At 55.1% G+C, this 21,205-nt stretch overlaps 2 protein-coding genes across 2 annotated transcripts; one reads left to right on the top strand and one right to left on the bottom strand.

Annotated features, from left to right (window-relative positions):
* Nucleotides 1-1,735: 1,735 nt before the first annotated feature.
* TMEM151A (transmembrane protein 151A) lies at nt 1,736-7,679 on the bottom strand. Its single transcript, XM_044448394.1, has 2 exons — nt 7,584-7,679; nt 1,736-3,088 (listed from the first exon to the last, which is right to left on the bottom strand). The coding sequence occupies exons 1-2, from the start codon at nt 7,677-7,679 to the stop codon at nt 1,736-1,738; spliced, it is 1,449 nt and encodes a 482-aa protein (XP_044304329.1).
* Nucleotides 7,680-13,861: 6,182 nt separating this feature from the next.
* YIF1A (Yip1 interacting factor homolog A, membrane trafficking protein) lies at nt 13,862-20,890 on the top strand. The gene is made up of 8 exons (XM_044448815.1): nt 13,862-14,083; nt 14,925-15,145; nt 16,366-16,464; nt 16,638-16,716; nt 16,845-16,902; nt 17,935-18,090; nt 18,868-18,961; nt 19,708-20,890. The coding sequence occupies exons 1-8, from the start codon at nt 14,053-14,055 to the stop codon at nt 19,855-19,857; spliced, it is 888 nt and encodes a 295-aa protein (XP_044304750.1). The 5' UTR covers nt 13,862-14,052; the 3' UTR covers nt 19,858-20,890.
* The last annotated feature ends 315 nt before the right edge of the window (nt 20,891-21,205 follow it).

Below are 21,205 nucleotides of genomic sequence, written 5' to 3' on the forward strand. Positions count from 1 at the left end.
ACAAGCCAGTGAGCGGCTGCAGGGGAAATTCCTCTCTGGACCGCTGCCCACGACCCCGCACTCCCCAACACAATCCCAAAGGATCTTGGGGGAGCAGGGGCCTGCTGTGTCAGCCCAGCTCTGCCAACAACCCTGCGCTAGAGAGGGCGACTTCAGCAGCCGGGCGTGGTGGAGCGGGTCCAGTCCAGCTCGCCTTGCTTCCCCCGCCATGTACAGAACCCACTCAGGCACTCACAGCTCCATCCGCCAGAGGCCGGCACCTGCACCAGGAGTGTCACTGGCAGGAGCGGGTGGGCTGGGGGTCCTTTCCTAAACCTAGCCCTAGCCCTAGCCCTAAGCCTAAGCCTAAGCCTAACTAGGCGAGATGGCAGTAAACAAGGATGGCTGTGGAAGCCCTGAACTGGAAGGAAGGGGAACAGCTGTGGTGCGCCAGATGGAATTGGGGGGGGAGCTGCCAACCTCTACCAAATGGTACAGCCAGCCCCCAGCCCCGGTCCAGACCCATTCGGTTCCGCCTTCCCCAAGAGCTTTTGGTCTACACTAGTCTTACGTCAAATGGGTCCATTGTCGGATATGCTGATGGACGGACAAAGTCACTGCAGGCCAGCGCTGGAAGGTGCAGACCAGCCTCCTGGGCCAGGCCGGAGGTTTAGCCGGGCTACTTTCTGTTTCTTGCAGGGGCCAAGCAGAGAAACCCTCTGGCAGAACAGGGAAGCGGGCAGCCCTTCACTACGGGCCATTGCCCAGCACCTGGTTTTCGGGAGGGCTGCTCCTAATCGTGGGAGGGTTGACCTCCATCGTTGAAACAATGTCCTTGAACCATCTGCAAGCCGAGGTGCCTGGGAGAGGTAGTGTGGTGTAGTGGCTAGAATGCTGGCCGAGGCCTCCCGGAGGACCAAGGCCCAAGCCGCCGCCCCGGCGTGAGACTCACTGGGGGACTTTGGGCCAGGCACTGACTCTCAGCCCAGTCTACCTCGCAGGGTTGTTGCAAGGCCAAAATGGTGCAGAGGAGGGCCACGTGCGCCTGCTTGGAAGACTAAATAATACACCTTAGGGCAGAGAGAACTCTGGGGTGGGGGCAGTCTTGCTTTGTGAAAGTTATCAACTCCATTATAATAGAGAGATTCCCAGTCTGCTAAATCCATCTCTTCCCATGTCAGCTTCCAGGGCAAATCACCGCTTCCCAGAAGGGCCAGGTCTCCCACAACCGCAAGACAAGCAGTATCTTGTAACTGCCAGTAGCTGGTGCAGAATTCAACTTTCCAAGTAGGATTCTAGTCCTCATGATGACCGAGGCCAAACTCTTAGAAGCGAGAAGGTAGTCTAATCTTGTGCGCTCGGGAATGAGGGCTTCGGCCCCCGTCTTGTGCTCCTTACCCCCTGCCCCCCTCCTCATTCATGGCTGAACTGACCCATGCGCCACCCATTTTTCTGCATCCGTTCTCCCGCTTACTTGCTGGAAAGCTTCCCCTCCGCCTGAAAATCTGGATGTTTTTAGAGCAAAGCACTATAAAAAAGAAGCCAATAGGTGACCCCCCCAGCTCCCTCTACACAGCCCCCCCAAAAGTGGGTCTGGGGGTCTTGGAGACTAGTCTGAAAGAAGGGGGCAAGGTTGGCCAAAGGGACGTAAAGCCTGCGGGACGGGGGCCGGCCGAGAAATGTCGGGAAGGGCAGGGGGCTGGCGTGTCGCTCTTCTTCCGCGGGGCCTGGCTCCAGCGGCCCTCTCCCCGCCGGCTCACAGCGGGGTCCCCGACGCCCTCCCTGCGGGGCCGTCCCGGGGCCCGCTGTGGTGGCAGCCCTCCCCGCCGTGCACGATGAGCACGGGGAAGTACAGCGCGTCCTGGTAGCAGGGGGGGCTCTCCAGCGGCTCCGTCTCGAGGCTGCTGCCCACCTGGCCGCCGCTCAGGCTGCGCAGGATGCCGCCGCAGCGCCGCGCGCCGCCCAGGGAGAAGCGGCTGCAGCTGAAGGGCAGGCGGGCGTAGAGGGCCCGCGAGGGCAGCGAGTTGCTGCTGACAGTCCGGCGGCAGCGCTGGCAGCTGCGCAGGTAGGCGGCGCTGGCCACCACGGTGGCGTCCATCAGCACGGCCTCCGAGTAGCTGGGCACCAGCTGCTGGTTGGAGCGGATGTGCCACTCCAGCTCCGTCATGTCCACCGTGTTGACGCGCGAGATGCGGCGCCCGTAGCCCCCGGCGGCGTCCAGCGGGCTGGGCCCGTCGTCCGCCCCGAAGAGCTTCTCCACGTGGTAGTGGACGTTGGCCGTGCGGTACTCGGCCAGCACCCGCAGGGGCCAGGAGAGCAGGAGCAGCGAGGCCAGCCAGAAGACCCACCGGCGGGTGTACCAGGGCGGGCGCCCGGGGTCGGGGAAGACCAGCATGTGCTCCTTGAAGTCCACGTTCTTCAGGTGCATGCCCTCCCGCGCCTCCATGTAGTCGTCCAGGCCCTCGTTCTCCCCGAAGAAGCGGGCCCGCTGCGTCAGGTAGGCGGCCTCGGCCTCGCCGGTGGCGAAGCTGAAGCACTTGGTGAAGCGCAGCTTGGTGACGGGGTAGTCCGAGAGGCCGAGCAGCTCCTTGGAGACGTCCTTCACCCCGTGGCCCGAGTAGTCGAACTCCGTCTCGGCCACGTGGGTGTTGACCCGCTCGTGGTAGACCTGCGTGGTGGTGTAGGCGTCGCCGTTGCGGTAGCGCGTGACCTGCCGGGTGCGGCGGATGTAGTGGTAGCTGACGGCCTTCCACCAGATGCAGGGCGTGGCCCGCTGCATGCGCTGCACCTTCTCGTAGACGCTGGCCGTGTCCACGCGGTGCTGCGTGCGCCCCGTGGCGAAGCGGTGCCAGCACTCCACCAGGTACACCACGTACAGCATCCCCAGGAAGGCCAGCGGGATGTAGATGTACCCGTGGGAGCAGGGGCTGTCGTGGTAGACCAGGGAGGCGCCCTGGTAGGAGCCGTCATAGCTCAGGCGGGTCACCGTCGAGAGCCGGCACCAGCCCATGACGCCGAAGCAGCCGTACATCAGCAGGGTGAGCACCAGGCACTTCCAGTGGGACTCGCGGCACAGAGAGCTGCTCAGCGACTGCTTGAGCGGGCGTTGCTGTCGGCCCGCGAGGGAGAGAGCAGGAGAGGGAGGGGGGGAGAGAGAGAGAGAGAGAGATGATGGCAGTTTACCGGGCTGGCCCCGCCGGGATGCCCTTCCCCGGATCGTTTGGCGCTTGCCCAACATGCACTCGCACGCCTCAGGGCTCTAGTCCTCATGCTGGCGAAGAAACCGTACTGGCCGGATGTTAAACAAACGGGCCCACCAGCCTTCCTAGGACACCTGGCAGGGCGACAAACCTCTCTCTGGGCTCTGCAGCTCCCTGCCTCTGAATGTGAGGATTCTGCTTATCCACAGCTCCACTGGAACACCGTCGCCCTGCTCTCGCAGCAAAACTAGGCAGCCTTCGATGCATCCCCTCTGCTTGGGGTGGGGAACTTGGCACATGTGCAGGGGTGTTTTGGCCCTGCTCTTGGCACGCGGGTTGCCTGAGTTCATCTGGGCCAGCTGCTGAGTGGATCGGGACCGGTGTTGCGGGAAGCCCGTACGGAAGGGAGGGGGGTAGGGAGGGAGGGGTGATGGGTTCCCTGCCTCGGACCACCCCGCCCTCCCCTTTCCAAGCTAGAAAGGTTGGGCAGAACTCCCCAGGAAAGCAGCCAAGAGCAAATGGCTCTTAGGGGAATCTCCCGGGGAAAAGGAGGAGTGGGGAGAGTGCAGCCGGTCCATTTGCGGTAATGCAGTGGGGTGGGAGGGGAACCGGAGGTGGGGATGGACGCCCAGGAAAAGAAGGCGTGGCTCGTAAGCTCCCCCATGTGTCCCCGTGGTTCCTAAATTATATGCCCCTTTCCTCTTTGCAGAGGCAGAATTCCTGGCTCCCAGAGCCATTTGCTCTGACCACTGAGCCTCCCACCCTTCCTCCCTTGGGACTGGAGGCCTCCCCAAATAGGGCAGGAATGGGGAATATTTCTGCACCCATCTGGGTCCCAACCTGGCTTGCTGGCCTGGCCTGGCTGGCCCCGTGCCCTTCCTGCTGTTTTCTCACTGTCTGAGCTATTTACCTTGTTCTAAAAGGTGGGAATGGCTTTTCTAAGATGCATTACAGGCAACAGGAGTCCTAAAATGCTATTTTGCATGTTGGCCCTGCCCAGGGCTGGAGTGCAGTCCCAAAAGCGAACTGGCCCTCCGGCTTGGCACCCTGTTTTGGGAAGATCAGAAGCAGGGAGCCGGATGATTCCGCTTACAGGTGTGTTTTACATCCTTTTGATGGAATTGGGTCCTCACCTCTGCCTTCCCAAAAACACACCTCAAATCTCCTTTTCCTTGCCTATGCCAGGTAGGGGTACAACGCTCACTTTGTCATTCCTTTATTCCAAGCAGCTTCCCCCTCTTCCTGACGGCCCAAGGGTCTGGCCATGTCTTCAACCCCTCCCGGAATGGCAACAACTCCCCTCTGAGAACTGGAAAGACAGAAATCAACGCCCCTTTGCAGTCTGTGAACCAGCTTTCTCCAATTCAACGGCCCCTTCCTGCTGTGCTGGCCTGCAACCCCCATCAGCCCCAACCCGCCTGCACGATGGTGAAGAATATAACTTTTTCCTGATGGCCAAGCCACAAGGACTAGCTACTTAGGGTTCTAGCAGAGAGACACCAAGAGGGACGGAAATACAAAATAAACCTCGGTCAGGAAGGGCAGTATTTGTAAAGATAAACCAGGAGGCAGATGTTTTGACATCAGATGTCCTAAAAGGAAGTTTAGGTCAAGATAAGCATGTAAGTAACTGAATGTTTCCTGTGATGACATTTCTGGCTGCTAATCATTATGAAAAGTTAGATGTGAAAACTGACTCTACATGATGGCCCCAAATGGAGAGAGGTTCAGTCTATATTGCTAGTGTGGACCTAAAGTAGTCCCTTTTTATATAAAATATTTTGCTGGTGTTTCTTGTCTTTCTCATGGTCAGACAAGGAACAAGAAGGAGGGCTTTTTTTGTCCTCAGCACTGGGAAGACGGGACTTGTAGTCCATGAAAGGGGGGGGGGCCTGGATCAGAGAAGGTGCTGTAAATAGTTCGAGCTGCCCGTTTCTTTGCTGCCGATTGTCCTCCGTCCTTCCACACCGGCCATACCACCTCCCACACCCTGCCAGAAAGAAACAGCCTTTCAAAAGGCCTGAAAGCATCTCAAGAAAGGGGGTGATTGTAAAAATAATTTTTTGCACATAGTAAGCTGACGTTCCACTGGAAGGCTGGCTGAAGTTGTTTTATTGAGGTGTGGTTGTCTTAATGGAAATGGATGTAAACATGCGGCATTCCAGGAACCGTTCTGCCTCTTGAACATGGTGGCCAGATCAGTGAGAATACCCAGACAAAAAAAGCAAGCTGCAGAACCCAGAATCGGCTTGCCGTTGGCCAGCGAACCCTACAAGGGGATCGGGCCCAGAAAGGAGTTCGGTGTCTTCCCCTTTGGTTAAAAAAGGGAAATGGGAACCTTTCTGACGACTTAGCTGTGCTACTTCTCCTAGCCAGCAGGGGGAGAACAGGGTGTGTGCTCATGGACGGTTTGTGTGTACAAGACAAGGGGAACTGTGGGAAATCAGCAAGGCATTCTGGGAATAATATTGGAAAGACGTTTCCAATGGCTTCCTATGGGGTTATCGCACACCCTCAGCTCAGTGGAAGGGCAGTTGCTGCGCAGGTTTGATTCTCCGCACCTCTGGATAGGGCTAAAAAGGAATGCCATGAAATCCTGGAGTTCTTACCCACCCAGACAGCGCTGGGCTGGATGGATCAAGGGCAAACTCACCAGCGCAGACAGAAAACGCAGCCCACCAAGGCCTGGCTCCTATCAGGCAAAGCCAATGCCCTTTGGGGAAATAGATGGATAGAGGGATTTGGCTGAAAGAAGGGGAAGATTCTTTGCACTGAGGAAAACTCCCCTGCATACAGGTAAGAGGCCTGGCCGGCCCTACCACTGAAAGGGTCTGGCTGAGGGGTGTGAGCCATTTGCAGGGTGTGAACAGAGCTGGTTTGAAGACCAGAAAAAGCAGGTCCACTGGAGGTGAGGATGATAATTACACTGCATTTATACCCTTCCTTTCTTCCATTGGCAAAGATCCTAAAGCAGCTTATAGGGTTCTGCTCCTCTCTGCTTCATCCTCACAACAACCACCCTGTGAGGAAGGTCAGGCGGAGAGCGGCACCGAGTGAGCTCCCTGGTTGGGTGGGTCTAGAACCCAGGTCCCTCGAGTCCCAGCCCTGCGCTCTTGATCACTACACAACACTGGCTCTCAAGATGGCTGGGCAAGGCAAGGCACAGGGGGCGGAAGTGTGTGTGTGGGGGGGGGACTTCCAGAGCCTCCCAGGAATGGGTTGCCTGCCCATTCTCACCCCCTCTGAATGCCATGCCCAGGAGGAAAGGAAAGAGGCTGGCTTGGTCCTCCGGGACGCAACCTTTCCTTGCCCAGCCTGCAGATCCCAGAAAAAGCGTTCTCTGTTGGGATTCGATGCCCTCTGCCAGAGAAACTGTATACGGGGCTTTTCCTGCAGGGAACTGGAGAGCGGAACCAGTCTGCAGCCAACCCCTCCAAAATTCTGCTCCCCCTCTCATTGCTCTAAACTCCACCTGCCAGTTTTGGCGAGGGGGAGGATGGGTGGGTGAGAAAAGCAGACAATGCCAGCCAACGGCAGAATTGGCTCCCCCTCTCCCCCTTTCCCCCGCGCCCCGCCTGCCTGCCGGCTTTGTTTCCCCCGCCACTTCTTTGCCTCCCCTTTCTTCGGAGACAATCCCTCAATCGCCACATCCATCAGGAGTCGCGAAGGCAGCGAAGCGGGAAGAGAGAAAGGGGGATGGGGGGGGGGGGAGAAGGACGTCCGCCTGGTACTGGTGCAATGCAGAACTTCGCGCCGTCGGCCCCCTGTCTGCCCCCCCAGCCCCGAGCGGGGCGCAACACACACACCTCTTTCGTGCGGATCCACAGATGCGCCCCCCACCTCCGGCTATCGACCTGCACCCACTCCAAGCCTTCCCAACCCGGGGATCCCACATATTACGCACAAGCTGCCCTCTTAGCCGTGCAAAGCAATTAACATGCAAACACAAAGCGGGTTCTGCCTTAGGATGGGGTGGGGGGTTAGAAAAAGGCCCCCCAGGAGAGGACAGAAGAAGCATCCTTCTTCTCCTTTCCTCACCCCCGCCCCGATCCGGGTTTATTTTTAACCCCGCTGAAGCTATTATTACTGCTCAAAGCGGCACGTGTTCCCTGCAGCAAAATTGGCGGAGCCTCCCTTCCCGGCCCCCCCCCCATCCCTACCCCGCCTCGCTCGGCGGCTAGAAAGTGGGTGGGGGCAGACGGGGGGAAAGGGATGACCGATCCCCACGCCGCCCCAGCCTCGCCCCTCCGCCGCCCGCTTTCTCAGGAGTTTGGCGCAGGGGGCACGTCTCCAAACGGTGCGCCCAGGGCGCAGCGCGGAGGCGAGTTGCGGGCTGCCTCGCCCGCGATCGCAGAGACGGCGGCGCGCTCCCCGCGCCCCAGCGCCCAGCGGGCCGGGCCTTACCTCCTCCCGAGGGGGTCCCCCCGCGGGGGTGAGCGTGGGCAGCTCCCCCGCGCCCGGCTGGTGCACCCCATCCTCGTCTTCTCCCACGCCAGGCATGGTTCACGCGTGGCGCCGCCAGCAGGCGCCCCGGCCGCATGTTAGGGGCGGGCGAGGGGCTCCGCGGCCCCGCGGCTGCAGCGGTGCCGGCGCGCCCGGCGCCCGCAGCGAGGCATGGGGGCGGCCGCCGTCCCTGCCTTGCGCGCACCTTCGCCCGGACCGGCGGCTCGCCTCTCCGCCCGTGCGCTCGGCGCGGCTCCGCCCTCCTCCTAGCGGCTGGAAAGGCGCCCGCAGAAAGCCTCGGCCGCCCGCTCGGTGCTGGGCCGCCCCCGCCCGAGGAGGCCCAGCCGGGGGCGCCTGCGGCGGGAGCCCGCCCGGGAGGTCCGTCAGTCCGTCCGCGGCCCGCCGCGCCGCGCCCGCCGCCGGCTCGCCCCCCCCGCGGCCATGACGAGGCACCGGAGGGCTGCGCCCACGTGCTCGCGCTTCGCCCCTCGCCCGCCGCGTCGGGGAGCGGGCCTGCACGTCGGCATGCGCCCACCTGGCGGATGGAGACCTGGGGAGAGGCGCGGCCCTACCGCCCCATGGCTACCCACCCGCAAAGGTGGTGGGCTCACCCGTGTGTGCGTGTGTGTGTGTGTGAATGGTAGCACAGCGGGCGTTTCGCCCGTCTTCGAAACAGAGGTGGGCATCCTGCCTTGGCCTACTTTATCACTGGATAAAACTGGAGGGAGTCATAGGCCAAAACATGCCCAAGTTGCTGGCCCCTGAAAGTCTTGAAAGAACTCCGCTGGCTCCCAGTTGGCCTCCAGGTCCAAAGTGAGCTCTCGGTTTTAACCAGTGATGTTCTAAGCAGACTGGGTACAAAGGGTATCCGCAAGTCCACCGTCTTCCATACGCAGCCCCCCATATGCAAAGGTTTTTGGCTGGGTCCCTGCTCTAAACACTTCCCCCTTCAGCAGGTAGGGTGGTGGGTACCAGAGATGGGGCCTTCTCTGTGTTGGCACCTCAAATGTGAAAACACCTCCCCTCCAGGTCTGAGGGGCCTTGTCCTCCCCTTGACTGCTTTCCGGCCAGCAGGGTCCCTTTGGTGACCAGTTTGAACCAAGACTTATCCCCACAGAACAAGGTTACAGCATGGAATTGTTGGAAAACAGGGACACCGGGTCCCAGTGGGTTCAAGTCCCCATTAAGCCAATGAGACTCACTGGGTGACTTCGCTTGCTGGCTCTCAGCCCAACCTACCTCACAGGGTTGTTGTGTGGATATACATGGAGAGGAAGCTGACGTAAGCCACCTTCATTTTTTTGTAGGAAAAAGCTGGAATCTAAACTTGAACAGTCTACATATGAGTGAAGACAAGCCAGGATTTCTAGCATCTTAATTTACACCTTAAAAATTGGTACTCTTAAAATTATGAGTCCAGGGGGTTGGGTTTATTTATTAAATGCATGCATGGTTTCCCACCACAAAAAAGCAGTCCTGTTGTGGCTTGAAGTACACACAAATACAAAAAGCGGTGTTTAATAGAGCAGAAAGACCCTAACCAAAATCAGCACAAATGTTCCTGTACTATATTCATCCACAATCCAGAAAACCCTCTCCTGCCTCTTGCAGCCTAGATCAAACACTGCGAAGTCTTCCACAATAGCTTGACAAGGGTTGCGACGATGCCTTTCCTCTGGCCATCCCACATTATGGAACATGCACCAGGCAAAGAGATACGTATTTTCCCAGCGATTTGGACATTCATTCTCTGTGGGCTGCTAACCTAGAGATCTGCCAGGAGATAGGAATTTCCTTCTGCTCATGCCTGAGTCTATAAAACCGTTAAAGGTGCGATCTTATGCCAGCTGAGACAGAAAATAGTCTGCTAGCTCAGCCGACTGGGGTATGTTGGGAGCTGTGGGCCTCCTGTCCGTCTGACACACACCTTTAAGGATTGCGCCTTGCGCGTTTAAGGTGCAGGCATGGATGGAAAGGGGCCTTTTGTTGACGTCTTGTCCAAGCGCCTCCAAAACCTGGCCTTGTTTAGAAACCTTTGCAAAGGTTCTCATCTTGCCGGCACATGTGTCCCCTTTTTTGGACTCCAGCTCCCACCCTCCCTCATCAGTGGCCATGCTAGGGGAGATGGGAATCGAAGTCCAACTTCATCTGGATGGTCCCATATTCCCGAGCCAAGCTGTTAGAAAATAAAGATTATGAACTTTCCATGGATCGATGCCACATATGGACTTAAGGAATACAGTCCCCACTCTGGTACCGGCCGGATTTGTAGCACCTCCGCTCCCATGAGCCCCAGCCAAGCATGGCCTTGCTCAGGAATGCTGGGAGCTGAAGTCCAAAACTTCTGGCGGGCACCAAGTCAGGGAAAGCTGCTGTTGCCTGGGAAGGTTTTAAGGCTGAATGTCCAGCACCATTCAGTAGATGGCAGCATTGAGTTGAACATTGTCCAGAGCCCCTAAGGAAGACTCACATCTGCACAGGATGAAAATCTTAATGTTGCAACAAGAAGAAAAATTCGCAACAGTGTGTGATAGGATTAGACCTTGGTTGGGGCAAGGTTGATCGATTCATATCCTGCCTTTTTCCTACAACGGGCTCAAGGCAGCTGACATCGTCTGTCCTCCTCCATCTTATCCCCACAACAACAACCCTGTGAGGTAGGCTGGGCTGAGAGGCTGTGACTGGCCCAGAGTCACCCCGTTGGCTCCATGGCCGAGCGGGGACTCGAACCCGGATCGCCTGAGTCCCAGACTCTTCACCACGACGCCACACTGGCTCTCAGGTGGCAAGTAAGCGCACCCTTGTTTTCATTCTTATTCTTGAACATGGTACCTTCCCAATGGTCTTGACCGCATTTCCCATCAGCCCCAGGCAGCAGGGCTGATTCAGGGATGATGGGAGTTGTAGTCCAGAACATGCTGGTGAAGGTGGCTCCACAGTCACAAGGATCTCATCCACAGAAGGCAGGTCCAGTCACGAAATATGGGACATGTGGAAATGTAGCATCTTGAATTGTTTTTTCCTAGCCTTTGTTAGGCTGGAAACTTTGCAGATGAAATTCAGGACCCTTAATGAAAGTCCTTGTTTAAAGCTGTCTGCAGTTCCCCGTTCAACTAACACAAGTAAAATGTTGAAAACTGTAATCACACACACGCGCACACATGCACAAACACACAACTGCACTGCACTGCTAGCTAGCTAGCCATAGGGTTTTGCCCTGGAACGGCCCACATTCACTGGGAATTTCAGCCCTGCTTTGCTCTAAGTTTCAACACTTGGTGTGGAAGGGAAGGATAGGCAAGCTGCCACAACTGTGATCTTTCAGCACAATTCTGTGCACGTTTGCTTAGAAGCTATTTTTCTGTATGCAGGGAGGTACGGTTTTTACACTCGGAAGCACTGAAAAATAGCAACCACACCCCACCTGCCGTCTGAAATGGTATCGCCCATTCCATGATGTCATTCTTATTTTATGCTATGAGGTGACAAAGATCTGAGCCCTTAGAATGGATTGTACCAGTTCAAACCATTTCCAACACTTTCCCCTGTGTAAGAAGATAAAACAAAATTCCCTTCGGGTAGAAAACTTGAAGATCAGGCTGGGAAAAGATATGCCAAGATAAATGTGCTATTTATTTGCAAGAAGTTGTTTTAAACACACATGTACACACAAACAAAAAGCCTGGGTGGGTATTCAAAACTGTCACACACACCTGCTTACAATATGAAGTGGTACAGTCACCCTCAGGTGGGAACAGTCATCTCAGGACTCCACCACCACCCATCTTTCCATGTGAAAACAAGATGGGGGAGTTCTAAAAATCTCAGCTCTGTGTGCTGCCACGCAGGCTGCCTGGAGCAATTTTACGGGCCATATGCTTTCATTCACACATTCAAGATGTCCTGAAGGAAACGATTCTGTTGCAGTTCTTTGAGCACAGATGGTTGGAAGTGTTGGGAGAGAGGCAGAAATAAAGAAACTCTTGCTGGGGAGGAAAGTTCCTGAACAGATTGTGTCGCAGGAGTGCAGTGAATAACTCTGAAAGTTTACCAAGGAGAAGACAGTACCGTATTTTTCGCTCTATAAGACGCACTTTTCCCTCCCTCAAAAGTAAGGGGAAATGTCTGTGCGTCTTATAGAGTGAATGTGCGTGTGCCCGACGCCCGGGATGCTGCCGGCCTGCCAGCACCATGTGGCACCACCTGGCCGGCACGCGCTCAGCACGCCCTGCTCTGCCCGCCTCCTCCGGCGCAGGTGAGAGCTGTTAATCACAGGTCGGTGTGTGTTTTCAAATGGCAACCCGTCTTTTAATGAAGCCCATGGGGAAGTGATGGGGAATGTGCCTGTGATTATCAGGAAGCTTTCCACAGATCAGTTATCTGTTAGTTGATCAGACACATTTTTTTAGGATCAGTGGATATTTGAACAGCATTACCTTCGTGTATGAAGTTTATTCTTCAAAGGCTACTTAGTCCGCTGTGTGTTTGATTTACTGTACAATAGCTCATTTTCTGTCAGAAGTTTTTTTCTATTATTTACTAGTAGGGCAGCGTGGACATTACTGGCTTTTTTAGATTTGTTATTGAATTGTCTGCAGCAGCTCTTGTATAACTGGTGTAGATTGTGGATTCCTTCAATAATTCCACTACTAAGCAAGTGATGTCAGTGATTGTGAGCAACAGAGCTTCATAAATTCTGACTCTAGTGATGATGAGTTCTATGGGTTCAATGAAAACTAGAAGAGTATTCGGACTTTAAAGTCTCTCTTTTGTTAATGACAGTGATGATGGTTCTTAATGCCACTGTTGACTGCTGTTCACTTTACAAGGTTGAAATATGGTATTACTGTTATAGTTAATTAAATAGTTTAGTAAACCATTTGATTCAGAATATTTTTTTTCTTGTTTTCCTCCTCTAAAAACTAGGTGTGTCTTATAGTCAGGTGCATCTTATAGAGTGAAAAATATGGTAATTAGAAGAAAGCGTGTCTCTTCTAAATGGAATCTGGGTTAAACAAGTTGGTTATCACTGCATTTGTTTATTTGATGGCAACAGAAAGGAATCTTGCAGGATTCTAGGATGAGTTCAAAGCCAGCCTCCACTGTAATCTTGCTGGGTTTGGATGACATGGAAGCTGGGTGGCTCATTTGGAAAATTATGTGGGTTTCTTCTCCCACACCTTCTCTGCGAGTCAGTGGAGTCTCTGCTGCCATTCCTTCACATTCGGAAAATTATTCATTCAAGGGGTTTATAAGCTGCTATTTCTCCATCTTCAGAGCCAAGTCCTCACAAAGCAGTGTACTCAAAGGAACTAGATATTTTAGGCACACGGGACCGGTTGTACAGCTATTATGGGAAGTCGCTCTAAGGCACTGGACTTACAGGGTCCGGTCCTGTGCATCTTTAGATAGAAGAAAATTCCTACAACTTGCAGCATTCCCTGGACAGCTATGTTATTATATGGTTTGTTGCTGAGTAAAAATGCATAAGACGGCGCTTGGACACTTAGCAAGTCATGGAAAGATGCATTTCAATGCCCCCTGAACAGCCTGTGATGATGGGGCCAAGTGCCGCCCCGAGGCTTCGGCGAATGGGGCGGTATAAAAATGTTTCAATAAATAAATAAATAAATAAAGTAAGTGCAAAGTCTGCGAGAAGGGGCCACCATGAAAAGGTACTGTCACTCATAAATGATCTTGCTGGGGGTCAGTCTAAGTGATCTTACTGGGGATCCTGGGTAACAACCACCACACAATGCAGTGAAATCATGAGGGACACCCGTCTGCGGGGGACATGCGAGCTCTCAACTTGCCTGCCTTAGGCAGGGCAGTACCCTCGGTCATCTGAATCAGTAAAAGTGTGTTTTCTAACCGCCGCTTGTTTGTATTCCAGGGTGGCCTTTGGCAGGCGTGCAGGATCCAACCAGTGGCCCAGACCAGGGACCCCCGATCCGTGTTGCGGCTAGCATGGCCCACGCCCGCGAGTCAAAGCGGCTGTCATCCCAAACACCGAAGGGCAGCAAACGGAGCGGACTCGGGTCAGAATCCAGACCGCGGTGCCGACGAACAGAGCCAAGCCGCTCGGCTCTTCCGCCACAAGAGAAAACACGCTTCCTCTCTGGCGCGCAGGCGCGCTGCGAAAGCCCTCGCTCCGCCCCTTTCGAACAGCTGCGAGAAACGGAGACATGCCTGGCCAATCAGCGCAGCAAGCCTAGCAGAACTCGACGCCGGCCCAGCCAATGGGGGAGGCGGGATTGCGACGCCGGAGGCTTTGAGGACGTGGCTTAGACCTGTTTTCCCCCCTTCCCTTTGATCGCAAGTTTTTTTCCTTTCTTTTGGGGAGGGGGCGGTGCTGCAAGTTGGTCGGAGTTTCGTACCGGAAGAGAAGGAAGACGAGGAGGGCCGCGTCTGCGAGCGGCGGCGGAGCGTCATGGCGTATCACCCTGGTTATGGGGGGCCAGGTAGGAAATCCGGGAGGGAGAGTCGCAGGTCGGGCAAGAGAGGCCCGGCCGCTGGAGGCTGGTCTGTGCGGCCACCTGTGCTCTACCCGCCCCCATCGCCGCCTCCCGAAGCGACCTCATGTTCTTGATCGCAGAGAGGGAGGGAGGGACGGTGTCCGGTCAGTCCGCGTAACGTGTGAACGCGTCTGGAGAGCTCGGGAGCTGAGCACGAGGCCTGGCGCCCGCACGCCCCTTGAGCCCCTCCACCGGAACGTAGGGCCAGCCCTGCTGGATCAGGCGCAACGCGGCCTGTGTGGGGCACGGGGCTGCGCACGACCGCGCGGGAAAGAAACCCTGCGGCTCGCAGCCTTTCCCAGCCGGCCAGGGCCGCCGAGGCGTGGCAGGCCGGGGCGCGCGGCGAGCTGCTGGACTTTCTCCTGCCAACGCACGCAGGGAGCGACGCCCCGCGGCGTGGGGGAACTTCGATTCCTAACCTCGAGCATCCCCGGCCTGGCATCTCCGTGTCGTGTGGACGTACCCTGCGGCCGCGACTCTCGCTGGCTGAATACTGCCTCCAGGGACAGGGGGGGATGGAAACTTTTCGGTGGCTCTTAGCCAGATCCCTGGTCCCTCCCTCTTCTGCCGTCCCTGCAGCTTTGGAGTTAGCCCGGCTGATTAAAAATAAAATGCTTTGCTTTGCTGGCCCCTCCAACCATGTTTTGACATCACTTCTTGCAGACTTCACAGAGGGAGAGAAGAAGGGGGTGGGAGAAAAGGACCGGTCGTGTGCTCCAAGCCGATCGCGCTCCTTTCAGCTTCTACCCAGGTACCCCACTTAAATCCAGTCATTTGTCTCCTGCAGGCTCCAAACACCGGGCGAGGATCCCTCCCGTCCCCCAAAACACCAACGCTCCGCAGCTGTTCGATGACACCAGCTCGGGTTACGGTCCACAGCAGGCGGGTTACGCCGGCGAAGGGATCAACATGGGCTTCAACCAGATCTTCACAGAGCCCGTGGCCAACGTGGCGATGGCCTACGGCACCACCATCGCCTCTCAGGGCAAGGATATTGTCCACAAGGAGGTAAAGAAGGCTTGCGGGGCTGGCTGAGCACTGGTTCTCTCTCTCCTTGCTGGCATTATTATTAATCATCATGTGGCATTTATATCTTGCCTTTTATACCTCGTGTGAGGAGCCCAAGGCAGCCTTCGTGGCACAGGGTCCCCAGTGAGCTTCGTGGCCAACTGGGGGCTTCAGCCCGCATCTCCCAAGTCCCTACTCCAACAGCCTAGCCATCACACGGGTCTAGGACCCGTGGCTGCACCACGGAGCTGGCTATTCTCCTAACTCCTCGTTGGTCCGTGCACCTGCTTAGCCGTGAAACTAACACCCGCTTTGTGGTGATTTTTCGTAGAGGAGATAATCTCTCCCTTTCAATGCAGCACAGCAACAAACTTTGTTGGGTTTGGTTTGACTAAATCCATATATCGCTTCTTAACGGCCATTTTACTCGACGATCAGGAACGGTAACATTTTACAGGCCTTAATAGCACAGCTTGGTCCATCGCAGGATACATTTTAAAATCCGTTATTGAAAAACAAGATCGTCAAAGCAAGACTGTGTGCGCCTGCTTTCGGTTCTGAGGAGGCAAACCCCGGGGCTAAAATCAGTCTTCTGGGGGTGAGCATTCTACGAGATGGGGGCAGCCACCAATCGGACCTTCATTTTGTCCACGTGAATTAAATTATAATGAGCGAGGAAGGCTTGGCACCTTTCTAACATCCGAGGAGGCCCTTCTCTGCATCACAGGAAACACATGCACACCAAATTAGACCCGTGGCCCGTGGCCCAGACCGTGGGAGATGGCACATGGAACCTTTTGGGTGCAGAGCTTTTACTCTGCTCCTGAGCTACGTCCGCACTCATGATGGAGCGTGACTTGGTTGGGACCAAGAGACACACAGCTGCACCCAGATGAGAGAAACTGTATTTTCTGTGGCCCAGTCAGCCCCATCTTAGGGTGTCTTTGCTTAGCTGGCTCAGACTTTAAACAATTCGACTAGATTTTTGCTTTACTTGGTGACCAATTCCACTTACCCGCTGAGCTGGATTGTTCTCTCTTGCATTGATTGATTTTACCTCATTTTGCCACGGCATTAGTCTTAAATAGGGTGAGCCAATCCAAGTCATGCATGCATAATTAAGAAAACATATTAGTTCCATATGGGAGAAGATGCTTAAGGAAATGTCCTTGGAATGCTCGTGCCTTCTGGCCACTGACTCTTTCCTTTCCTCCCGTCAGATTCACACATCTATGAACAAGCTGAAATATTTCTTCGCCGTGGATACCACATACGTGATGAAGAAACTCGCTTTGCTGGTGTTTCCTTATGTCCACCAGGTATAAGTAGTCTCTCTTTGTGTCCTGGGTTGTGGTTAAGGGTTTGGTTGGGGGCTTTTGGACAGGAGAGCAGTCTGGAGCATGCGCTGCTGAATTTGGCTTCACTGTGGGTGGCAAAAATCAAATCCGTCCATTATCAGAAAAAGTCTGTCTTTTTTGATCCTCTTCTGCAGAACTGGGAGGTCCGCTACCACAGAGATATACCCCTTACACCCCGACAGGATGTCAACGCGCCTGACCTCTATATTCCCAGTGAGTTTGAGGTGCTTTCTAAACGTAGCATGTTTTGAATATGTGCCCTTATTTCAAGCAAAGAGTCTAGTCCTCAAGAATGTGGTTTTTTTCTTCTTCTTTCTTTAAAAGCACTTTTCCATCCTTAGGTATGGCCTTCATTACTTATATTCTGCTTGCTGGGATGGCACTTGGTTTACAGAAAAGGTACGTGTGAGACACGCTTCGCTTTTGTATCTTGCAAACATTTATTGCGGAGTGAGTTTTCAGGTCAGGGCATACCTAGGCATTTCTGTGGGGGCTGCAAAATTTATCGGTGGGGAAAGACATGGAGGGGTGCATTCGGAACGGTGCGGAAAGATGCTGCAGCTTCTGCAGAACCCATAGAACAGAATTAAAAAGAAACACACCTAGAAAATGGTTTGCCAAGTCATACAAGTCCCTGCAGGACTGACATGGAGCCTTATTTCTGTGGGGGGGGGCATCGTTTTGGAGAATCCTGGTGGCAACAGTGTGGGGGAGCAGAGCCTCAAGGGGGTGGCCCCCCCTTGCCATTTCCTCTCTCCCGCTTTCTCCTTGTCCGCTGGTCTGAACTGGGTGTTTGCAGGGCCCCACGGGTGGCTGCCCCTGCTCTGGAAAGTTGTTTCCAAATACGTGATGCAACGGAGAGGCACAAATCCTGCCTGAGGCGGTTCTGTGCCTTCAGAACACACAGCCCACAGGTGCCCCTGTGGCGTGAATAAGCGGAAGTTGCCCGGGCCCAGACCGGATCCAGAAAGGAGGTGGAAAGGTTGCCAGCAGAGCTCCCCTCTAAATTAGCCTGCCTCGTGCCATCTTTCAGACATCTGTGTCCCCGACCACCATTGGCTGGGGCTGATGGGAGTTGAAACTCGACACATCTAGGGTGTCCCAGGTGACAGGGTACATGGTGCTTATGCTGAGGAAAACATTCATGTTTTGCTTGCCCGGTGTTACTTCCTGCGCCAGGAGCAGTTCATGATCCTGGCGTTCCACGCTCTTCCCCCGTTTTGGGTATTAACTCCTACTGAATTCAGTGGGACGAAGTCCTAAGGAAAGCACATTTAGGGTTGCGCTGCTGCACTGCAAGCGCTCCGGGGCCTGCGTTCGACGGTTTCGGCCGTGTGTCCGGTGCCGCACACTACGCGGTGTTGCCAGGTGCTGGTGGGTGTCCCCCCGCAACCCTTCCTTTGCCGTTTCTCTGGTCTGGCTCCCTCCCAGGTTCTCCCCGGAAGTCCTTGGCATGTGTGCCAGTACCGCCTTCGTGTGGGTGGTGATTGAGGTTCTCGCCCTCTTGCTGGGCCTGTACCTCGTGACCGTGCAGAGCGACCTGGGCACATTCGACTTGTTGGCCTACTGCGGATACAAATATGTAGGGTGAGTGGATGTCTCGGGCTTGCATGGCCTTTGGCAAGTGGGTGCTTTCCAGATGTGTGCAGACATTTACAGGCTCATAATTTAAAAGTCATGGCACAAAAGGAAAGTGGCTTGGGAGGGCAGAGGAAAAAATGTGCATTTACTCGTACATACAGCTTGCTTTGCAGTCCTTAGGAATGTGGGGTGGGGACAGCCCACTGACTGGGCCCGGTCCTGTCTGTTTTGCCTCACGCGCAGCTGTCCAAGGACCTGGGCAGCAAAAGCACTTTCTGGAATGCCAGGGATTAAACCGGGCGGCTTCTGCTTGTGGCACATGCACTGTTATGGAGCTGAGGCCCTTCCCTCTGCTGCCATGTATTCTGCAGGGCCACATCTCCCATCCCATTGCAATGCAGGATCTAGTGCTTACGTGCTGGCCTTTCCTCTTCCCCCCAAATCCCCTTTCCTTTTATGTCATGTCTGGAGCCGGGGGTCAGACTAGATGGCCCCGGAAGCCCCTTCTGACTCACTCTGTTTCTATGTCTGTCGAAGTGGTAAGAATGCAGCAAGGGAACACTGTAAGTGGCTCGTGGGGGCCTTTGCAGGAGAAGGATGGGATAAAAATAACTAACGGGAAATGCTTATATTTTACATTGGCCTGTGGAGGATGCTGGCTCTAGTTTGACACACCTGGAAAGTGCCAAGTTGGGGGATGCTGGCATAGATCTTGGGAGTGAGGGGGGGGATGGAGCGGGGGCCTTGGGAAGCATGCTGACGGGTGCCGTTTCCCTCTCCCAGGATGATCCTGGTCGTGGTGGGTGGCTTGATCTTCGGCAGCAATGGGTATTTTGTCACCCTGGCCTGGGCCTCCTGTGCTCTTATGTATTTCATGGTGAGTACCGCGGTCCAGAGAGGGCAGGTGACAGATGCCGGGACCCTCCCTCAGCCCCGCAGGGCAGGAGGTTGCAGGCAAGAGGAAGCGTATGGCCGCTGGCCCGGTGAAATTGGACAGTAGCTCCCATCACCCTGAAGATTTAGTTCCTTTTTGTACTGTACTTTAGTTCCTTTTTGTAACCTGCCTAACAACTCAAGTTCTCCAGATGGTGTCTGATGCATCGACAACATAAAATGCAGCCTTTTCAGACAAAAGCACCGATCAGTAACCAAGATAAAACCAGCAGCAGAGCATCAAAACGCCTCAATGTTTAAAACCAGCAGCAAAATGAAATATTAGGGGGGTGTGCCTCTTCCCACTTAGACAGAAGCCCCGCGACTCCCGGTGTTGCCTCAGCCAGCCATACAAGCATCAGATTAAATTATCCAGGGTGCAACTCTTTGCATGCATAGGATGTGGGGAGGTGTAGGACATTTTTCTGTCTGCCTAGGAACAGGATCGTACCCTACAGACCTTAAAAACAGTCCTTAATGAGCCCTGGAGGAGAACAAAGGAGCCACCGGGCGTTGGGGAGCCCATCACGGAGGCGCCAGGCAACCCTTGTCCACGCTGGCCAGGGCCGCTGAAGGGTGGGGGTCCCGCGGACAGTTACAAAGCTAGCTTTCTTTCCTGTACAAGTCTGGGGAATGAGGGCAGCCTTCTTTACTGAGCCCGTGACTGCAGTTTTCCTCTGCCCTCCTCAGGTTCGCTCCTTGCGGATGAAGATCCTCCCGTCCATGGTGCACGAGGGGCTGAGCCGGCCGAGCGGGCGGGCACAGATGTACATCACCCTGGCGGCGGCTGCCTTCCAGCCTCTCATCCTCTACTGGCTGACGGTGCAGCTGGTGCACTGAAACCGGCGGCCGGGGGAGCGGATGGCTCTGAAGCCTCGGGGAGCCCTCTTCCCGCTCTCGTTCTCCCACCCAGCCCAAGTCCGCTTCCCAATCCCGCTGGAGGACAGACAGGTGGGACGAGGCTGAGGGAAGAGGTCTCCGCGCGTCCCCTCGGCTCTCGTGCTGGAGCAGCGGTGGGCCCCAGCTCTGCCTCTTCCGTTTCCACAGCCAAGCGCCCACCGCTCCTTGCTCTGAGAGCGCACGCGGCCGGCAGAGGGAATCGGGTTTCCCTGGACACGCCTTCGCTCACAGGAGCATTTCTGCTATGCAAAGAATCCGCGCAAGACGACGCGTGTGTCTCCTGCCTTCTGGAGCAATGCGCCCCTTTCCTCCATTTTGTACCCTGGCTGCTGCTCTTTCGCGAGCGGTCGGTGGCCTGAGGCCCTCCCTGTGGTGCGGGCTACAAGTCCCATAACTGACTGTTGGCCATGGTGGCTGGGGCTTATGGGAGCTGTTGTCCCTCACGCCTGGAAGAGGCGAGGTGATCGACCGCTGATTTATGCGGGGTTCCTACTGGTCCCTTACCTGTAGGGTGTTGCCCCCACCTGAACACCAGCAGCTGAGACCTATAAAGACCCCCACTGAGGCCCCACTGACGGGTCTGGCCTCTGTCTGAAGCAACTTCACCCCATCAGAGAAAGTACATAAGAATTGTACAGCTTCTGACTTTCTTCCTCTCTCTCTCTTTCATGCTCACACAGCTCCATGTGTTTTTTTATCCTATCTACACTGAACTTTACAGTGTCTTGTGTGTGTGTTTTTTTAAAGGCTTTATCACAGCATCCAGGCTAGCAAAAGGGTGGGTGGATAGATGCAAAAGAAAACACACAACTTGACGCAACGTGCAAGACAGAATAATGTTGGGGCGAAGGAAGTGGGTTTTGTTCGTTTGTTTTTTACTTTTCCTGCCTGTTCTGGGGAGGTTTCGTTCTTGGACGCAGTGATAAGATGGTACCGCCACCCAAAAACAAACAAACAGACTTGTGCTTTGGAAGCTCTTGTGCGTGTTTTGTGTTTTTTAAAATGTGTCTGTATGAGTACCCAAGTCTTTTGGACCTCTGGCAAGGTACCCGTGCTTTTAGGAATTTCCCAGTGGAGCAGGCCACGCTCTTGGTGTGTGAGCCGTGCTGAGTAAGTCCTCTCCATCCCCCATTCTTCCTTTGCTGCCAAAAAACCTACCTTCCCGAAACAGATCAGAAACAGGTAGATCTTTTTAGTAAGACAACCATTCTGCGGGATTCACCTTTGCCAGCAGATGGCGGTAGGTGTCCCAAGGACCAGCTGGCCTCTGGCTATATTTGGGTGGATT

Source organism: Varanus komodoensis, unplaced genomic scaffold (genome assembly GCF_004798865.1).
Source record: "Varanus komodoensis strain SLA01 unplaced genomic scaffold, ASM479886v1 scaffold55, whole genome shotgun sequence".
NCBI lineage: Eukaryota > Metazoa > Chordata > Lepidosauria > Squamata > Varanidae > Varanus > Varanus komodoensis.

Excerpts from the sequence above, each read along its gene's own strand:
- TMEM151A (XM_044448394.1), bottom strand. The coding sequence starts at position 7,679 with ATGCCTGGCGTGGGAGAAGACGAGGATGGGGTGCACCAGCCGGGCGCG. Across the intron at positions 3,089-7,583 it reads GGGGACCCCCTCGGGAGGAG|CAACGCCCGCTCAAGCAGTC; the intron begins GTAAGGCCCGGC and ends GCGGGCCGACAG.
- YIF1A (XM_044448815.1), top strand. The coding sequence starts at position 14,053 with ATGGCGTATCACCCTGGTTATGGGGGGCCAG. Across the intron at positions 16,717-16,844 it reads GCCTGACCTCTATATTCCCA|GTATGGCCTTCATTACTTAT; the intron begins GTGAGTTTGAGG and ends TTCCATCCTTAG. Across the intron at positions 18,962-19,707 it reads GTGCTCTTATGTATTTCATG|GTTCGCTCCTTGCGGATGAA; the intron begins GTGAGTACCGCG and ends TGCCCTCCTCAG.